Source organism: Paralichthys olivaceus, chromosome 8 (genome assembly GCF_024713975.1).
Source record: "Paralichthys olivaceus isolate ysfri-2021 chromosome 8, ASM2471397v2, whole genome shotgun sequence".
Classification (NCBI taxonomy): Eukaryota; Metazoa; Chordata; class Actinopteri; order Pleuronectiformes; family Paralichthyidae; genus Paralichthys; species Paralichthys olivaceus.
The window spans coordinates 1,267,651-1,286,516 of NC_091100.1; the positions used below are offsets into that span (position 1 = coordinate 1,267,651).

Genomic DNA, 18,866 nt, shown 5'->3' on the forward strand with positions numbered 1-18,866 from the left:
TTGCAACATCTACCTCCATCGTTCACAGGAGCGTTTCAAGAAACTTTGGGGTCCCCGGGTAAAAGGAACCTTTGGACCTCACGTCAAACCAACGTCGTGTGGCGGGGAGTCAGTGGCAGTGGGCCTCGTTAACACGGGATTATGATTGTGTGATACATAGCCTCCTTACGTGTCGTGTGCAGGGGGGGGGGGCAATGACCAATCAGATCCAGTTTTTGGACTTTTATTTGTTTCAATATTCTTATTGAGGCAAAAATGATCACACAAATTTTACATCTTCAATTTAACATGCAGGCAATCTAAACCCATTCCCAGTCCAGGGCCGCTTCAGATTCCATCACAGGAGTAAAGAAGCCAAAGAAAACCACCAATAATGGGAAACAATAAGAATAAATGGTGCAAATGAACAATCACAGAGTCTCGAGTCGACTCCCCGAAAACCCAGCTCCTTTATTTCACTGCATCTGTGTGAAATGGAAAAACACAAGAGTGGGTGATGCAGTTTACGGTTGATGCATCAACACAGCCAGAGACAAAGAGGACGGTGCAGTTCAGGGACCAGACTGTAGCTAGTCATCAATTTACGTTAGCGTCGCCACAGCCTTGTCTCTGCAAAACAGACAAAACAAAATGTCTTCCTCATATGCCAGCGGCGCATTAGCATTGTTAGCATTGTTGGCAAACAAACCTCAACTTCTTCTAACACCTGCAGGAGCCGGCGCAGGTTGAATCATGAGCTTTGACTTCATATGGACTCACGTGTTCAGCCGTCCTCTCGTCTCCCTCTCAGCTCGAGGCCCCGGGAAATATCCTGCTTCCCTCGCAGCCTCTTCCAACCTGAATCTTGGATGAATTACTGATCGTCTCCTTTAATATATAATATGTATTTATATTGTGTTTTGACTGATTCAGAGTCATGTTTGTGTCTGAACTAATCTGACTGTTCCCTCTCTGTTTGGTCTCCACCACCTCCTGGGGCAAATTTCTGTCTCTTCACAGGTAAAAGCTTTTTTCTTTGAGTATTTTCCCTGATACCAACGTGCTGCTGCAGAATTGACACTAGAGATCAGTTGTGTTGTCCAGACTCGAGAACAACTCGCTGCACAGTTGTGTTTGGAAGTTGTAGATTTGGACGATGACTCTCTGTATGTTGATGATTTCACGTGGTGGTCACAGATCTTTACCACAACATGAACCAAATGTTAATCACAGTGAGTCCAGGTAAAAAAATACACCAGCCTTCATTTGTTACAGACGTTTTCTGAATACTTTATTATACCAACTGTTTCTTCTAATCAATGAACACTATCATTGTGTTGATGTGTTCAGTTACAGGCTTGTGACTCTCTTTCCTGTTATGTTCGTTATTAACTCTTGTTGAGGGTTAAGAACAGAGGATGTCACCTTGTTAAGATCTATGAGATGATTTTTATTTTTATTCTCTAAAGCTCTTTAAATGAAATCAGCTTCTTTCCACTGACATTTGTTATTTTTCACAAATATATTAATTCTGAAATACAGATGTGTGAACACAAACATAATTTTTTTTTTTCTACGAATTGAAGGTGAAGGTAAAATGGATGTTATGTGAATAATCTTGATCATTTCGTGTGATCTTGATAATATGATGGGACTAATCTTCAGCTGGGGACGAGCAGAGCCACTGGTTCATCCTCGGTGTGCGGAGCTGCTGTGGGCTGGAGGAGGAGGAGCGGGTGGGGCCTGGCTCTGGTCACTGACCGGAGACTCTCCTGGATTTTGTTCGGCTCGGATCAGACCGCATGTCTGACCCAGGGGTCCGTCTGCTGCCGGGAGCGAGCCGCACTCACCCCCCGTCACATGTGACAGATGGATGCGGGGCCGTCGTCGCGCAGGAGGATGAAAACATCGAGGTTTTTCTAGGCTGTTAACGGGAGCAGCCGCTCGGCCCTTTCTTTATTATAGGGACGAGTCATCCGCGGTTCGCTATGTGAAGATCGCCCGATAATTCTCATCTCGCGATCCTGACGAATAATTATGAACAACGCGCAGGATATGTCGCCCGATTTCGTGTTGATGCGCCTGGTGTCCGCGGCAGAGGATGACCGCCTGGACGCAGAAAACGGGAATGTGCCGCCGGGAGGAGTGGTGCCGGGGCTGGGGAAGGAGGTCCTGGCTCACAGCGGCGTCAAGGCGGGTTTGGATATAAGCCGAGATCCGACGACGGGCGTCGAGCATCCCGGGGGCCGCCTGAACAAAGGCCAGGCGAGCGGGGAGGGCACGGCTGCACCTGACAGCGGGCTGCCGGAGAGCAGAGCCCCGCTGTCAGCGCCTCCTGCGCCGCAGAGCCCCATGGAGGCCCAGGGCTTTGACTTCGCTCCCAGCCCCGGCCTCCGGCCTCAGCTGCTGGTCTTCTCCAATATAATGCGGAACGAGGACGGGATTTTAGAATTGGACCGTCGGAATCAGCCGAGGGATGCGGTGGGTTTGGAGCAGAGCCCGGGGTCCGGCTGCTCCGGCCCGGCTGTCAACAACAACAGTCCCGGAGACTCGCAGCAGGAGCGGATCTCCGTGTCCGCGGACATGCAGGGAGCCGCGGAGCTGTGCCGCCGGCATCGACTCATCTCCACCCCGCCCGAGTGGCCCTTGTTGTCGGAGAGATCCAACCCTCTCACCGTGATTGAGTCTAAATGGGGCTGCGCCTCCAGGGACCGAGAGGGAGCCGTGTTCGAGCTGGCCCGGCGGTTCGGGGAGCTGGGGGTCGGCGCGGTCCCCAAGATGCTGTTTAAAGCCGGGGAGCTCCCGCAGTGTTCGTGTCAGGGTGCACACGGGCCGGGAGGAGGGGGAGTGGAACCCGGGGATGACCCCACAGAGACCAGCGATGCTTTGTTGGTGCTGGAGGGGCTGGGGAGCGGGGACGTTGCCGGCCTCGGCATGGAGGAGTGCCCGGAGGACGAGACGGACGACGAGAACGGACGCCGCGAGTTTTTGCTCAACAGGAAAAGGGAAATAGTTCAGAAAATGTCCGGGGCTTTCTCCATCAGCAGCTTCCAGGCGGAGCTGAGGAGGCAGGTGGAGGTTATGGCCCCGGCGGCGACCCAGGCGGCGGCGCATCTTGGCGGGCAGGTGTGCAGCCTCCACGGGAGCGCAGCCAGCCGCCTGGCGCAGGTAAGCTCCGGGGATTCTGAGGTCGTGGCGCAGGTTTCTGCCGTGTCACCGTCACCTACCCCGGTTCAGAGCTCCCCCTGGGCCACGAGTCCGAATCTGAGCCAGGCGTCGACACCCAGGAGGCGGCCGGAGCGGTGCGCCAGCGCGCCGCGGACTCCCACAGGCCGGGCGGCAGGTGGGGAAAAGACCCTGAAAGTTCCCGGGAAGTCCAAAAAGGGCTCATTAAAGATCCGCCTGAGTAAACTGTTCCGGACTAAAAGCTGCAGCGGCTCCAATCACCTGCTGGACAAGAGGCCCTCGGTCACATACTCGGTGTCTTCAGCCGGGAGCCTGGTGGACATGGCGAGCTCTGCTGGAGCTGAGCAGGAGGCAGACAGGTGAGCAGCCACACATGACATGTAACATGTAACATGGGACATGGGACATGACCCTCAACACTGTCACAGGCCTAAGGAGCACATACTTGTTGTCCATGTATGACACATGGAAATCACCCGAGTCCTAAGTGAAGTCATAGAGCAGCTGGATGTGTAATAATTCAAACTATCAGTGTTTCTATCTCTAAAGACTTCCCTCCCACATAAGAGCACACAGTCCAGAAGTCGTAAAGCTTTAAAAGAACAAAACAAAGCTGCCGAAAGATTAGAAGTGTGTGACACGAGGGGCCTTTAAACGTGTTTTGACTGCGTCCCTGTGGCCCCGGAGCCTCGACGTGCTCAGATGTGCAGGAACTTCTCGCTGCTGCGTGTTATAAGATGCAGACACTTTTCAAACCTCCACCTGCTGCTTCGTCAGTATTCACAGCAGCACGCTGAAGCGAGGCTAGGATTAAAAACACATTCAGAAGTAGGGACCACCGGAGCTGAGAGCATCAAACCGCCGACACACACACACACACTCACACTGAAAGAGTTCATTTTCTGAACCTCTGCAGCTACTAACACTTCTTCTCCGCACTCTTCTTCTTCTTCTTCCGACTGTTTTACTGTGCGTCCTGCAGCCACCACCAGCCCAGACTGACCAGGGCCCACAGTGCCTTCTCCCCCGCCTCCCTCTCCGCCTCCCTCTCTGCTTTCACTGGTAAGATCTGTCTCCCTCACTGACGCTCTCTTTCCTCTAACAAACTGGGGCGTCGAACCGATTCGGATGTGGACAGACTTGGTTTAGATGTTGTGGCTGTTGTCTGTGAACCATCAAACTCCTTTTTTTAAAGGTGCAGTGTGTAGAATGTAGTGACCTCTAGTGGTGAAGTGTCATATTGCAGCTGAACACCCCTCGCCTCACCCTCCCTCCTTCCGTGACAGAGAACCTGTGGTAGCTTCAGTCGTCATAGAAACTCAAAAGGTTGAGTTTGTCCAATCTGTAAAAAACATGGCTGCCTCCGTAGAGGGGACCCGCTCCTGATGTACATATAAAGTATGTAGATATGAAGTATTGAAGTTTAAAGTATTTCTAAAGAGCTCATCAACAGTTTGATTACGTTATATTCATTCTTCAATAGATCCTTTCACCTAAATCTTCCACACTGAATCCGTTTTTAAACTTGTCACCAGTCCGACTGTGTAACCGCTGCACCAGACAAGAAGATTGAGCACAAGAGGCTTGTGGGTAGAAATGGTGAGGAGGTCTGTAGCTCAGTCCACACCCCCTCCACAGGGCTCCATGTTCTCGAGTTCTACGTTTCTCTTCAGCTTTTACCAAATTAACTTCTTGAAAGTGAAGATTTTTCTCAGTAGTTTGATGAACACACGCTCTGCACGGGGCTCGACCACCAATTACACAGAAACATCGAAGCAACACTGGCGGCCCCATCGGAGGCGGGCCGAGTTATTTGAAATCCTTGAAACCAGAAGTCTCGTACAGCACCTCGCGTTTCCCCGCCCCGGGCGCGGCCTGTGATGTTTCTCGTGGAAGCTGCGGAGGCGACAGAGGCAGAGATGTCATGTGAGTGAGGCCTGTGTCCTCCGCGGCCGACGAGATGCTGGGGATTTGAGTCGTGAGACATTTGAGTTTGTTTCCCTCCCTGCAGAATCTCACTTTAGTAAACAGTGAATCTGCAGCGTCTCAATTAGTGAGGATGATGGGATGTTCCTTCTTTTTTTTTTTTATTGCCGTGATTTAGGCTGATTAGCTGGGTGTAATTTCCCATAAACATCCTGCCTGCTGCAGCTTTAATGGCTCTCTGCAGCAACAGGAGGCAAAGACACAGAAACACAAACCACTTCTTCTTTTCTCTCACTTCCTTCTTTCACTTTCCCTTCCTTTCCTTTCTTTTCTCTTCACTGCCTTTTCTCTGCTTCTCTCAGGTGAGACTGTTTCTCTGATGGACGTGGATATTTCGCGGCGAGGGGCAAACACGCCACACCCTCCTACACCGCCCCCTCCTCCACGACGGAGTCTCAGTCTGTTAGGTACCTTTCTTGCCTTTTTCCTGCTTCTCCCTCTCTCCTCCTCTTCTTCATCTGAGCACACACACACACCAAACAGTGTCATATGTGCGGTGATAAAAAATGGCAGCAAGCTGCTTAAGTTCCAGGCTTTACTGAAGAGGAAGCTCTGATATTTTCTCTCTTAGTCAAATATTTTGTTCGTCTGTCATTTCTGGAAACTCGGAATGCAGAGCAAGTTTTTGTAATCTGCTCTAATCTGACCGGAGGAGCTTTTTAAGGTCAGCGGCAAACGACAGATTTAATTTGAAATCTGGACGAAAACACGATGGCAAAGACGAAGTCGACGGCGAGATGGCAACGCAGTCAGGGGAATAAAAACTCAAGACTTGATGTCGTTGTTGATGCAGATGTTTGACTGAAAGTTTGAGGGAATAGGGAAGTTCAGTTTCCTAATGCACGCTCCCGATCCCCAAACATCTGGACAACTATCGGGGCTTTTATTCCTCATTTCTAATTTCCAGACCAATTCTCTGACCTGACATCTTTTTCTTTGCTCCGAGCCTCTGATATTTTCTGACCCACATATGCAGCAGCCTTAAGCACCGTGTTGGATTTCTTTAAAAGCTGAAGATGGTGAAATTCTGTGTTTTTATTGCCGTGAACGCAACCAACGAAAAACACCAGAACCAGTCGTGCATTAGTTCGTCGCTCAGTGTCTGATTCTCGAAGCTCATTGGCTCCGAGGATCTAAAAACAGATCAGTCATTTCAGAAAAGAATTCTGTGTTTTCATTGGTGGATTAAGGTTAGGGGTGGCTCTGCTGAGTATTTGGGGCAGCAGGACGGTGTGTGTGTGTGTGTGTGTGTGTGTGTGTGTGTGTGTGTGTGTGTGTGTGTGTTCAGAGTAATGAAGGAACGTGTCACCCAGTGCGACAGTTTGGTTCACTGAGGTGTTTTTAATTGTTTTTGACAACAATGAAGTTCAGCGACACACACACACACACACACACACACACACACACACACACACACACACAGAGGAAGACAACTGAGGCTTTCTGTCTGATAGTGTTGAAAATGTCTTCCTTCCTTCCTTGTTGTTTTTCATTTGTTCATTTGTTCCTGCCTTCCTTACTTTCTTCCCTCCTTCCGTCCGTCCTTCCTTCCCCCTTCCTCCCTTGCATCCTTCCTTCCTGGCGTCCTCCTCTCTCCTCTCCTTGTCGTCCTTCCTCCAGATGACATAGCCGGGCCTCAGCCTGGGCCTTTCCTAGTTATGGGCGCCTCCCTGCAGTCCCTCCCCCTGCCTCTCCCTCCTCCTCCTCCTCCCTCCCACGCCACCATCCAGCACAGTCTCAGCCTCAATGGTAAGACCCGTTAGGGGGTTGGTGGGTGGGTGGGTGGGGGGGTGGGGGGGTGGGGTGCTGACCGTCTCCTCCTCTGTCTCATCTGAATTAACTGGCTTGATTGTAATGTGTTTGTAAGATGGGACTTTTAAACGTGTGTGTTTGTTTAGACGCCTTCCTCCGGGCCCTCCCTCATTCAACCCCATCACCGGTCGATGCGCTACCCCCGTCCCGACAGGCTCCACCCCCTATGCTCTGTGCACTGCGGCGGTCTGAGGCCAGCAACTTCACGGCCAGTCTGAGGGAGCTGGAGAAGGTAAGACAGCAAACGAGGCCCGATCACGTCACCGCAAAACAGTTCAATGACCACGAAGATGCTTCGGGGGCAGAAGACGACCTGGTAACATACATGACGTGAAAAAAACCTTTATAACACACGAGAGGAGAGAAACACTGAAAAAATATTCCTCCTTCAAATGAGACTAATCAGACTAATGAATAGACGAGGAGTCTGCGTCCTTCTGGTTCTGATCTCTCACCGATGTGCTCTCTGGTTCCAGAGGTTTCCTCCAGCTGCTCGTTGTCTCTCTATAATATCCTCATGTCTCAGTCTTACTATGTGAATGATGTATGTTGTTGATGTGCACGAGGTCTGATTTGTGCTGGTGTCTCCGGCTGCAGTGCGGCTGGTACTGGGGTCCGATGAACTGGGAGGACGCGGAGATGAAACTGAAGGGGAAACCGGACGGATCCTTCCTGGTCCGAGACAGTTCAGACCCTCGCTACATCCTGAGCCTCAGCTTCAGGTCGCAGGGAGTCACGCACCACACACGCATGGAGCACTACAGAGGTGAGACACACACACACACACACACACACATTATAACAGGAAAGGTCCAGAAATTGGGTCTGGACATTTTCCAGAATTTCGGTCTCTTGCATTAACACAACCTGTCGTATTTTTAGATGTGGAGCTGAAGTCATGTGATGGAGGTGAAAGGGAGAAGCCTCAGGAGAGCTGAAGCATTTATAGAAGCTTGGCAAATGAGAAAATAAAATAACTTACACCACTATTAGTTCATATCTTGAATATCATCCAGACCTGAAGGATTCCTCTCTAGTAACCATATTTAAATGTGTCCATATCTTATCACACGTACTCTGAATATGCTCATACGTCATTGAACCACATCAAATGTATAAATATCCTTCTTCTCTATTCGGTACCAAGTCCTTCAACATTAAACTGCCGGTGTGTGTCCCTGCAGCTCACTGCCCGTCAGACTCTGAGACACAGTTTGTTATGACTCCATCTCATCATATGAAGGGGCCGCACTGTGACCTTGGTTGCTAGGGCAACTGCTCACGGGGAATGAGCCGGCCGGACGCTGTGAGACAGTTCAAGGAACACAAAGGTGTTTTTAGTCAGAGATCTAAACCCTGAAGACACGAGGGAGCAAAGAATTCATTCACTTTTCAAATTGACACACGTGCAATCTGTCATCAGTGTGGACTGATATATTCTGGTTAACAGCAGATCACATCTTTGGATTTTCATTTATGGAACAATTTGCTTGAGGAACAGATTCTTTTTCAGCTTTTGATGCTAAATGAGGGAGTCAGACTTTTACTGCAGTTTCCTCTGGGGAGATATTCGATGGAGTTGTGAGTTACACACTTTTTATCCCATTTCCCAGATATTTCTCTCACCTGTGCTCCTGTGTCATGATGCTTTTATTGTGCGGGACATCCAGTTAAAGTTCAGCATGCGACGCTGAGCTAAACCACAAAATCAGCTGATGAACGAACTCAAGCTTGTGTGAATGTTGACATTACTGCGTCTACTATAACCCTGGTAGCACCCCTGACCCCCGCAGCCGAGATGCAAACTTCACACAGAAAGGCCTGAACATGGGGTTTGAACCCTCTTGCTGTAATGCAACGGTGCAAACCACTGTGCCACCGTGGACAATTTACCCAAACCATCATGTCTACCTGATCTTTATCTGTATTATAACAGATCCTCAAAACCAGACGATGTTCTCACTTTACAAACTTGTCTTAAGTCAAAACTGATTCTTACAAAGATAGAACGATGCAAGTACAGGAGCGCACACACACACACACACACACACACACACACACACACACACACACACACACACACACACACACACACACACACACACACACACACACACACACACACCTCTGTGCATATGTTGCATATTTGTGCAGCTCTGTGAGCATAAAACACGCTCTCAGCAAACACACACACAAACATGTGCAGCCAAATGCTGGTCATCCAACACTCGGGGCTGTAATATGGACACACCACATGAATGACATTAGCATGATGAGTCAGAGAGGACAGGAACACACGCATGCAAACTGATCCTATAGCGACATACAGACACATACATACAATTGTACTTCTTTTCATTCAGCTTGTTCACAGCGGCAGTTTTGAGTGCAAGCGACAAAATGTCAGAGTTCAGGTTAACTCAGTTTGAGCACAAGATTGGTTAAATTCAAACGAACTGATTTTTCCAAAGTTCAAAGATTTAAAATTTATTATAACACTGAGGGAAAAGCAGCAGTTTGTCCTCATCAGCTATTTGGCCTTTATGCTTAGAAACATGTTTTCAGTGATTAATTAACTGTCTGAGGATCTTTACTGTTGATCAGGAAACGCTTTTGGTTATTTTAATCTATAACATTTAAACATACTCGTCTTATTCTGAAAGTTAACAATTAGCTAAAGCTGTAAAATTCATTCAGTGTCGTAAAAATGAGGTGTTTAAGAACATTACGTGAGAAAACGTATGTTGTTGTTCTGTGCTACAGAAGCCAGATAACACGTGAGGCTAAATGTAGCTCGTGTGTAATAATAACAACTGAATACTGAGTGCAGTCTGAATACTTCTGAAACTTTGGGTGTGACCTTCGATAACAGTGTCAACACTCAGATTGTTTTTTTTTTAGAAAACAAAAAGTTTCTTAAAAGTTCAAAGTCGACTTCTCTCCGAGGTGAAACAATGTCAGTCAACGATATTTAATGTTTCTGTGATTACAACTTTTACAAAGTTACATTTGTCACTTTTGTTTCTTCACAAAACACAGTGAAAATAATCAGAGCGTAAGAAAAGGACAACAAAAGAACCGTGGGAGACAAATTGAACAAAACAAAAAAAGTCCCTAAAGGATCGAGTGAGCAGAAAGAAATCAGGACTAAACACAAACACGACCTCAGAGCGCTTCAATAAGGTCACACTCCAGAGCTGAAGCATGAATAACGCTCACAACGCCATGTGTAAATTTGCACACACGCCACATGTGTGGAGAACCAACAAGGTGACACACACACACGCACACGGACCTACAGAAACAGGGCTCTACATTAATGAGTCACCATCATAAAGCTATAGAGTCATGCCTGGAAACACATTCATTATTCAGACGTTCAGCCTCGACTGACACAACATATTTACATCAACACAACTCGCGTCTGCATGAACGCATTGTGGCTCGACATGAATCGAGAGCAGGGAGGCTTTGAGATAAACAAGCTCCGAGCGAGTCCACACACACACACACACACACACACACACACACACACACACACACACACACACGCACACACACACACACACAGTTTGTAGCCACGTTAGCACCTCGTCGGCCGGTCATCGGACCGAACTCCGGCTGATGATCACCGCTCCCTCTGTTATTTGACGGTTATTTGAGATCAAGCTCTGCAGACAATCGCTTCACGAACAGACCAGATGAACTAGATCGTCACTCAGTAGAACTCATTCCTCCTCATGAACAGATTTAACTTCAGTGGATCGCACCAACTAACCAACCAACAATTGAACCAAACCAACAAACAAAAAACTGACGGGTGAAAATATTGTGATCATTGGCGATTGACCTTTGAATCAACTAAGATATTAACTTAGGAAACAAAGTTCAGTTTCAGTAATTTATATTTACTTATATTTGTTCATATTTTTATATTTTACATGAACACAAACAGTAAAATCAACAACATGATTTCATTTTAGTTGTTAATGAAATGTGATCAATACATGAAGCGAGCGGGATGTTTCACAGTTAAACATCGTGCGGCTGCTGGACAGAAGAAATGTGGACGTGAGGTTTCACTGACTTTATTCATGACGTCAACTTTAACGATGCTTGTATCACATCCAGAACTAAACCGTTTCCAGGAAGTTGAAGTCATATCGTTGTGAATAACCAACAGCTCCACCTCTGCACACGTCCTCTTTAAACCGTCCAGCCACTGCTCAGACGATCACACTGACGTCCTCCTCCAAGACATTTGCTTTGACACACACAGAAAACTGTAACGATGCTTCATAATTAACGCTGGGATGATTTATAAATGATAAAATGCTGCGCATGATACAAAAAGAAAAACGTTCCTCTCTCTCTCCAGGGACATTCAGCCTGTGGTGTCACCCCAAGTTTGAGGACCGCTGCCACTCGGTGGTGGAGTTCATCGAGCGAGCCATCATGCACTCCAAGAACGGCAAATTCCTCTACTTCCTGCGCTCCAGAGTCCCAGGTAAAATATAGGCCACGTATCCTCGTGCATCAAAAATGGATGCGAGCTGCCACTTAGCGAGAATCGGCTGAGAGACGGAGGAGAGGGGGAATAAATCTGATCGTGTGTGTCTGTGTTCAGCCGGTGCATCTTTTATGATTGTGAGAATGCAGTGAGTGTTTTACAGTGTGGTTGAGGACTTTACGTCATTTAATGCATCTGCACATCTCATCAGGTTTGAGATGAGTGGAACCTTCATCTGAGGAAAAGTGTTGTTGCTTTTAACCACCAGATTGTAAATAAAGATGGACGCACGCTGCCATCGAAGGCGGAGCTGTCGAGGTTCCACTGATATACACTCGACCAATCACAACGTCAGTCTCAGCTGTCAATCACGACGTCTCAGCCATCAATAAGTGATTAAACCATTAAAACACATCAGGAACATGATCAAACATCAGGTTCCTTCCTGATACAGATGCTGATACCTGGACTTCATGAATCAGCTGAGTACTGATCTATTTGAACAGCTGTATACAACTAACTTTGAAAAACGAGTGGGTGACGTTAACATCCCTAAAGGTGATAACTACTGAAGACATTTCCGGTGCTTATGGAAGAAGTCCCTAAATCATGCTAACACGGAGGAGGCAGGGTTTATGACCTGTACTGCAGCCAGACACCAGGGGGCAATCCAGATGTTTTGGCTTCAGTTGGGGTTGAGGTTTCATGTCGTCCATCTTTATTCACATTCACAAAAGGAAAACACGGCCGGAGGAGTAAAACCCAACGACAGCAGATTATTGTTTAACGGCTGATAATGTGTGTGTGTGTGTGTGTGTGTGTGTGTGTGTGTGTGTGTGTGTGTGTGTGTGTGTGTGTGTGTGTTTCAGGGCTTCCTCCCACTCCAGTTCAGCTGCTCTATCCTGTATCTCGCTTCAGCAACGTGAAGTCACTACAACACCTCTGTCGCTTCTGCATCCGACAAATAGTTCGCATCGACCACATCCAGGAGCTTCCACTGCCCAGGTACTCCTCACAGTCACATGGTACTCCTCACAGACACATGGTACTCCTCACAGTCACATGGTTCTCCTCACAGGTACATGGTACTCCTCACAGGTACATGGTACTCCTCACAGACACATGGTTCTCCTCACAGACACATGGTTCTCCTCACAGGTACATGGTTCTCCTCACAGTCACATGGTACTCCTCACAGACACATGGTACTCCTCACAGACACATGGTACTCCTCACAGTCACATGGTACTCCTCACAGTCACATGGTACTCCTCACAGTCACATGGTTCTCCTCACAGACACATGGTACTCCTCACAGTCACATGGTACTCCTCACAGACACATGGTACTCGTCACAGACACATGGTACTCCTCACAGTCACATGGTTCTCCTCACAGACACATGGTACTCCTCACAGTCACATGGTTCTCCTCACAGTCACATGGTTCTCCTCACAGTCACATGGTTCTCCTCACAGTCACATGGTACTCCTCACAGTCACATGGTTCTCCTCACAGACACATGGTTCTCCTCACAGTCACATGGTACTCGTCACAGGTACATGGTACTCCTCACAGTCACATGGTTCTCCTCACAGTCACATGGTACTCGTCACAGGTACATGGTACTCCTCACAGACACATGGTTCTCCTCACAGACACATGGTACTCCTCACAGACACATGGTTCTCCTCACAGTCACATGGTTCTCCTCACAGTCACATGGTTCTCCTCACAGTCACATGGTACTCCTCACAGTCACATGGTACTCCTCACAGTCACATGGTACTCCTCACAGTCACATGGTACTCCTCACAGACACATGGTACTCCTCACAGTCACATGGTACTCCTCACAGTCACATGGTACTCCTCACAGTCACATGGTACTCCTCACAGACACATGGTACTCGTCACAGTCACATGGTACTCCTCACAGACACATGGTACTCCTCACAGACACATGGTACTCCTCACAGACACATGGTTCTCCTCACAGACACATGGTACTCCTCACAGTCACATGGTACTCCTCACAGACACATGGTACTCGTCACAGTCACATGGTACTCCTCACAGACACATGGTACTCCTCACAGACACATGGTACTCCTCACAGACACATGGTTCTCCTCACAGACACATGGTACTCCTCACAGACACATGGTACTCCTCACAGTCACATGGTACTCCTCACAGACACATGGTACTCCTCACAGTCACATGGTACTCCTCACAGTCACATGGTACTCCTCACAGACACATGGTACTCGTCACAGTCACATGGTACTCCTCACAGACACATGGTACTCCTCACAGACACATGGTACTCCTCACAGTCACATGGTACTCCTCACAGACACATGGTTCTCCTCACAGACACATGGTACTCGTCACAGACACATGGTACTCCTCACAGTCACATGGTACTCCTCACAGTCACATGGTTCTCCTCACAGACACATGGTACTCCTCACAGACACATGGTTCTCCTCACAGACACATGGTTCTCCTCACAGACACATGGTACTCCTCACAGTCACATGGTACTCCTCACAGACACATGGTACTCCTCACAGTCACATGGTACTCCTCACAGTCACATGGTTCTCCTCACAGTCACATGGTACTCCTCACAGACACATGGTACTCCTCACAGACACATGGTTCTCCTCACAGACACATGGTTCTCCTCACAGACACATGGTTCTCCTCACAGTCACATGGTACTCCTCACAGTCACATGGTTCTCCTCACAGACACATGGTACTCCTCACAGACACATGGTTCTCCTCACAGTCACATGGTTCTCCTCACAGACACATGGTACTCCTCACAGTCACATGGTTCTCCTCACAGACACATGGTACTCCTCACAGTCACATGGTTCTCCTCACAGACACATGGTTCTCCTCACAGTCACATGGTTCTCCTCACAGTCACATGGTACTCCTCACAGACACATGGTACTCCTCACAGACACATGGTACTCCTCACAGTCACATGGTACTCGTCACAGACACATGGTTCTCCTCACAGACACATGGTTCTCCTCACAGTCACATGGTACTCCTCACAGACACATGGTACTCCTCACAGACACATGGTTCTCCTCACAGTCACATGGTACTCCTCACAGACACATGGTACTCCTCACAGACACATGGTACTCCTCACAGTCACATGGTACTCCTCACAGTCACATGGTACTCCTCACAGTCACATGGTTCTCCTCACAGACACATGGTTCTCCTCACAGACACATGGTACTCCTCACAGACACATGGTACTCGTCACAGACACATGGTACTCCTCACAGTCACATGGTTCTCCTCACAGTCACATGGTACTCGTCACAGACACATGGTACTCCTCACAGTCACATGGTTCTCCTCACAGTCACATGGTACTCCTCACAGACACATGGTACTCCTCACAGTCACATGGTACTCGTCACAGACACATGGTACTCCTCACAGTCACATGGTTCTCCTCACAGTCACATGGTACTCGTCACAGACACATGGTACTCCTCACAGTCACATGGTTCTCCTCACAGTCACATGGTACTCCTGACAGACACATGGTACTCCTCACAGTCACATGGTACTCGTCACAGACACATGGTACTCCTCACAGTCACATGGTTCTCCTCACAGTCACATGGTACTCGTCACAGACACATGGTACTCCTCACAGTCACATGGTACTCCTCACAGACACATGGTCCTCACAGTCACATGGTACTCGTCACAGTCACATGGTGGTTTAAAGCTCCGCCTGCTGTTCGTGTGGTCAAACGTGACGATCCATTTGAAAAAACACTAAACTTTGTTCAGGGGAATTGGACCTGTGTCTCAGATCAGACCTTTAGGACCGACCTGCTGCCGCCCGGACGATCACTGCTGATTTGCTCGTGTCTGTCTCCCCCTCTCTCCAGACCACTCATCTCCTACTTGAGTAAGTTTTATTACTACGACCCGGAGGAGGAGATGTACCTGTCAATCAAGAGCATCCAGAGGGTGGTGGGAGCAGAGCAGGAGGCGGAGTCACAGACGTAGCATCAGAGAGTTTCTCAGCTCAAGTGAGTTTGTTTCGTTCGAGCTGCTGTGATTCATCCTTCAAATGGAGAGTGGAGAAAATATTCTGCACGGCAGCGATGGAAAATGAAAACTTTGGTTTACGATAAAAAACCCTGCAAAACTAATAACCTAGTTATTCTGAACTGTGGTTTCTGTTTGGTGCTGATTAGCATGTGGCTAACTGTCCCCCTGTGTCGGCCCAGGTTTCTGTGTGGAGGACTGATCTGAACTGGTCTTCCAGCATCAGCCGATCCGAGTCCCTGAAAATCTCTGTGTCCAGTTGGACGGGGACAGAACCGCCTCTCTGTTGATTTGGACTAATGAAAGGAGGGACAGTGTTTCCAAACTGAGGTTGTGCCGTTGCAGAGGACTCCGACTCGTCTGCGGAGGGACTGCAGAGACGTTCTCGCCTGCAAACATGTGTCGGTGGAAACAAAAGGAAATTTTGAACTTGATTTGCAAATTTCCCAAACCTGCTGAACTGGACTCTCAAAACACAAATGCACTGGTCAGTTTTTACAACTGTTGTTTGCTGCCGTTTTCTTGTTTTTCCTTCCATTCTGTCAAGATGAGTGATTCTGGATCAAAAGTCGTCCTCGGGATCGATACACACATGAGGCAGGGCCGCACAGAACCATCGCGAGCACTCGGGACAGTCCACGCGTTTCGTAGAGATGGAGGCTGGGTGACATAAGTTTGACAAAATCAAGTTTCAACTACTTGCATAAATTACACGATGGATTCAATTACGCCAGCTTCCCCTGACAGATGTGGTGAACTCCTCTTAACTCCTCAAACTGACGTTCTACAGCAAACGCCTCAAACTCCCAACGTTTCATTTGTGTTTCTTTAGACTGAGTGTCTGTTTCATTTCTCTGCTGTTGTTCAGCCTGAGTTCACGTTCGCTGACTTTCTTTTCACTTTGCTGTGATCATCCGTCCTGCTGATGGTGTTTTCTAGAAGCTACAGACGCTGCTGTCAGAGTCAATGAAATACGCCGAATTAAAAATCAGTATTTGTTCAAGTCAACTTCAACCTTGTCTCCTAAACAATAAGTCTCCATCCACACTTGAAAACACTGGTATGGATTCACACTACTCCAAACGGAGAAGTTTGGAAACGCTGCAGGGCCCATTTTGTTTTGAAAACTCAATGTGAATGGATGAAATGATCATTCACTACCAGGGGAAGTGACTCTGCAGCGATGGACGTGGTAATTGTGAGAGAGCGCCTCAGTGTGTGTGAGACGTTGGTCATGATGCGACTGTCCATGGGAGTCAGGCGTCTTTTTAAACAAACACGTACACTGAACGTCCCGATCAGGAGACGTGAGTCTGACCTTGGTGGGTTTTACCTTCAGAACACTTGGTGCACGAACACCGGAGAACGCCTCAGTCCGTTTGCAGCCGTTAACACCATCTGTCACGTCACCCTCCAATCTTTATTTTGGAAAATGATTATTTCTGTCTCTTACAGTAATAATAATAATAGATGGAGGTATTTAACTCTCTTGGAACATCACATCCTACACTGACACCACCAGAGGGAGACACACATATCTTTCTAAAGATGTAACTCCAACAGTCGACAGAAAGAAATTAAATTCACTAAACCTACGTCTTTAACAGAGCGACAGCGGCTCAGAGCAGATTTATCTCTTTGCAGTGAATCAGCTCATTGGGACTGAACGCAGGAGGAGGAAGGAGTTTTGTAAATAAACATCAAGTCTATGTTGAGACATTTGTTTGAATTTAGAGTTGATGCATTGGGAGGTTGTGAGATTATACCCAGATGCCTCATTACTCCCCATCACGCCCTGCCTCATGATGTGTATCAGTCCGCCATGACGAGCTCTACCTGTCAGTTTTATTTCTTGAAATGCCCGGGTGTATTTTGTTCACTCTGTTTCTCAGTTCCCTGAAGCTGCAGCTACCGGCTCAGCATTTTCAGTAAAAAAGAAAGAGAAGAAAAAGAAAAATAAACGTTGGTATGTGTCGTAATTTTTTACTTTTGAATGTGTTTGTGGTGAAACTGATTTTTTGGAATGATGACTTTGTTTGAGTTTTCTTTCTTCTGAACATTCAAAGTCTCAAAACATAAAACACTCAGTCGAGTTCATATCATGAAACCACATTTCAGTTCACTAAAGATCCTGATATTTATTTGGATTTGCACCAAATTACACACACTTATAAATATTCAATCCTCTTAATATTCTGTATTTTTCCAAGATCAATTAATTATTCTCTGAGAAGTCAAGAGTATTTTGAAAAACATCACAAACTGTAAAAGATAAAAATGTTCTTGGATCCTCAGCTGAACCCCCCCCCAAAAGAAATTAAACCAAATTGAGCATCTGAAAAATATATTTCCTCAAAGCTGAAAACTTCTAACTTAATTTTACCTCCGCCAAGAAGGTTTTCACCCCCGTCCATTCGTTTTACTCAAAAGCAAGTGAGCAGATTTGAAACTTGTGATGTGCATCAGGAGAGTTGGACCACGTTAAAAAACATTTGAACAGCTGACATTTTACAGACACATTTTAAAGCAGAGATTTTTGTTTGGAACATTTGTCAGTAAACCAGAAAATAGAAAAAGACTTTCTTTGGTTTCTGATCAGATTTTTTTCAGGAGTCAGAGACTTTTAACTTGTGATTTTTTATTGATTCATGTTTTATTTCTAAAATCCTCTGTGTTTATTTGCATGTTAGCAGGAACACACAATAACTACGCAGGAATTTATTTTATGGATCTTATATTTATGAGTGTGTGTGTTCTGGTGCAGATCCAAATAAAAATCAGGATCTGGTGAATTTAAATGTGGTTTCACGAGGAGACGTTGATCTGAGCTCCTCTCAGTGACCCTCCAGGCCAGCAGATGAATTTAACGGATTAACTGACTAAAAGTTTCAGCTCCAGGTAAGTTTAGTGTTAATTTTCCAAGCAACAGCACAAACTATCGAGCAGCCACCAAGGACGTGAATGTGAGCTGTGATATTCTGTGTCTGTGAGTTAACATCCTTAAGATGCGTAAAAGTTTCCTTTTTTTTTTTAAGTCAGCTATTTCTTTTTAAATGTTTGAGGCTGAAAACTCTGCGGCTGACGCCTCGGCTCGTTCCAGGAGCCTGTGAAGTGAGAAAAGTGAGACATCCCAGTTAAACCACGCAGCTCTTTCTCTCTGAGGCTCTCCCGCCGAGGTGCCAGGGGGGAAGGTGAGAGACGGGATCTGCCTCCCCCTCTACAGCAGGAGGGAGAAAATGCTTTGGTTAAGAGCACGACTCTTGTTTCCCAGACACTTTGACAACGCTCGCA

General features: G+C 47.3%; 1 protein-coding gene across 4 annotated transcripts; it reads left to right on the plus strand.

Annotated features, from left to right (window-relative positions):
• The first annotated feature begins 1,660 nt into the window (after positions 1-1,660).
• Positions 1,661-17,554, plus strand: socs7 (suppressor of cytokine signaling 7). Of its 4 annotated transcripts, XM_020106119.2 has the most exons (10): positions 1,661-3,524; positions 4,148-4,227; positions 5,454-5,558; positions 6,772-6,900; positions 7,050-7,195; positions 7,561-7,729; positions 11,342-11,470; positions 12,343-12,478; positions 15,413-15,556; positions 15,758-17,554. In XM_020106119.2, the coding sequence occupies exons 1-9, from the start codon at positions 2,017-2,019 to the stop codon at positions 15,531-15,533; spliced, it is 2,523 nt and encodes an 840-aa protein (XP_019961678.1). In that variant the 5' UTR covers positions 1,661-2,016; the 3' UTR covers positions 15,534-15,556; positions 15,758-17,554. The 4 variants fall into 4 exon arrangements, with proteins under 4 accessions (XP_019961678.1, XP_069386701.1, XP_019961679.1 ...); XM_069530600.1 differs by lacking the exon at positions 6,772-6,900; XM_069530599.1 differs by lacking the exon at positions 5,454-5,558 and having other exon boundaries at positions 1,662-3,524.
• The last annotated feature ends 1,312 nt before the right edge of the window (positions 17,555-18,866 follow it).

What these genes read in the sequence shown, in the direction of transcription:
- socs7 (XM_020106119.2), top strand. Translation starts at nt 2,017, where the DNA reads ATGAACAACGCGCAGGATATGTCGCCCGATTTCGTGTTGATGCGCCTG. An exon ending in GCTGAGCAGGAGGCAGACAG is followed by an intron (nt 3,525 to 4,147) that starts GTGAGCAGCCAC and finishes TGCGTCCTGCAG; the next exon opens with CCACCACCAGCCCAGACTGA. An exon ending in GTCTGAGGGAGCTGGAGAAG is followed by an intron (nt 7,196 to 7,560) that starts GTAAGACAGCAA and finishes CTCCGGCTGCAG; the next exon opens with TGCGGCTGGTACTGGGGTCC.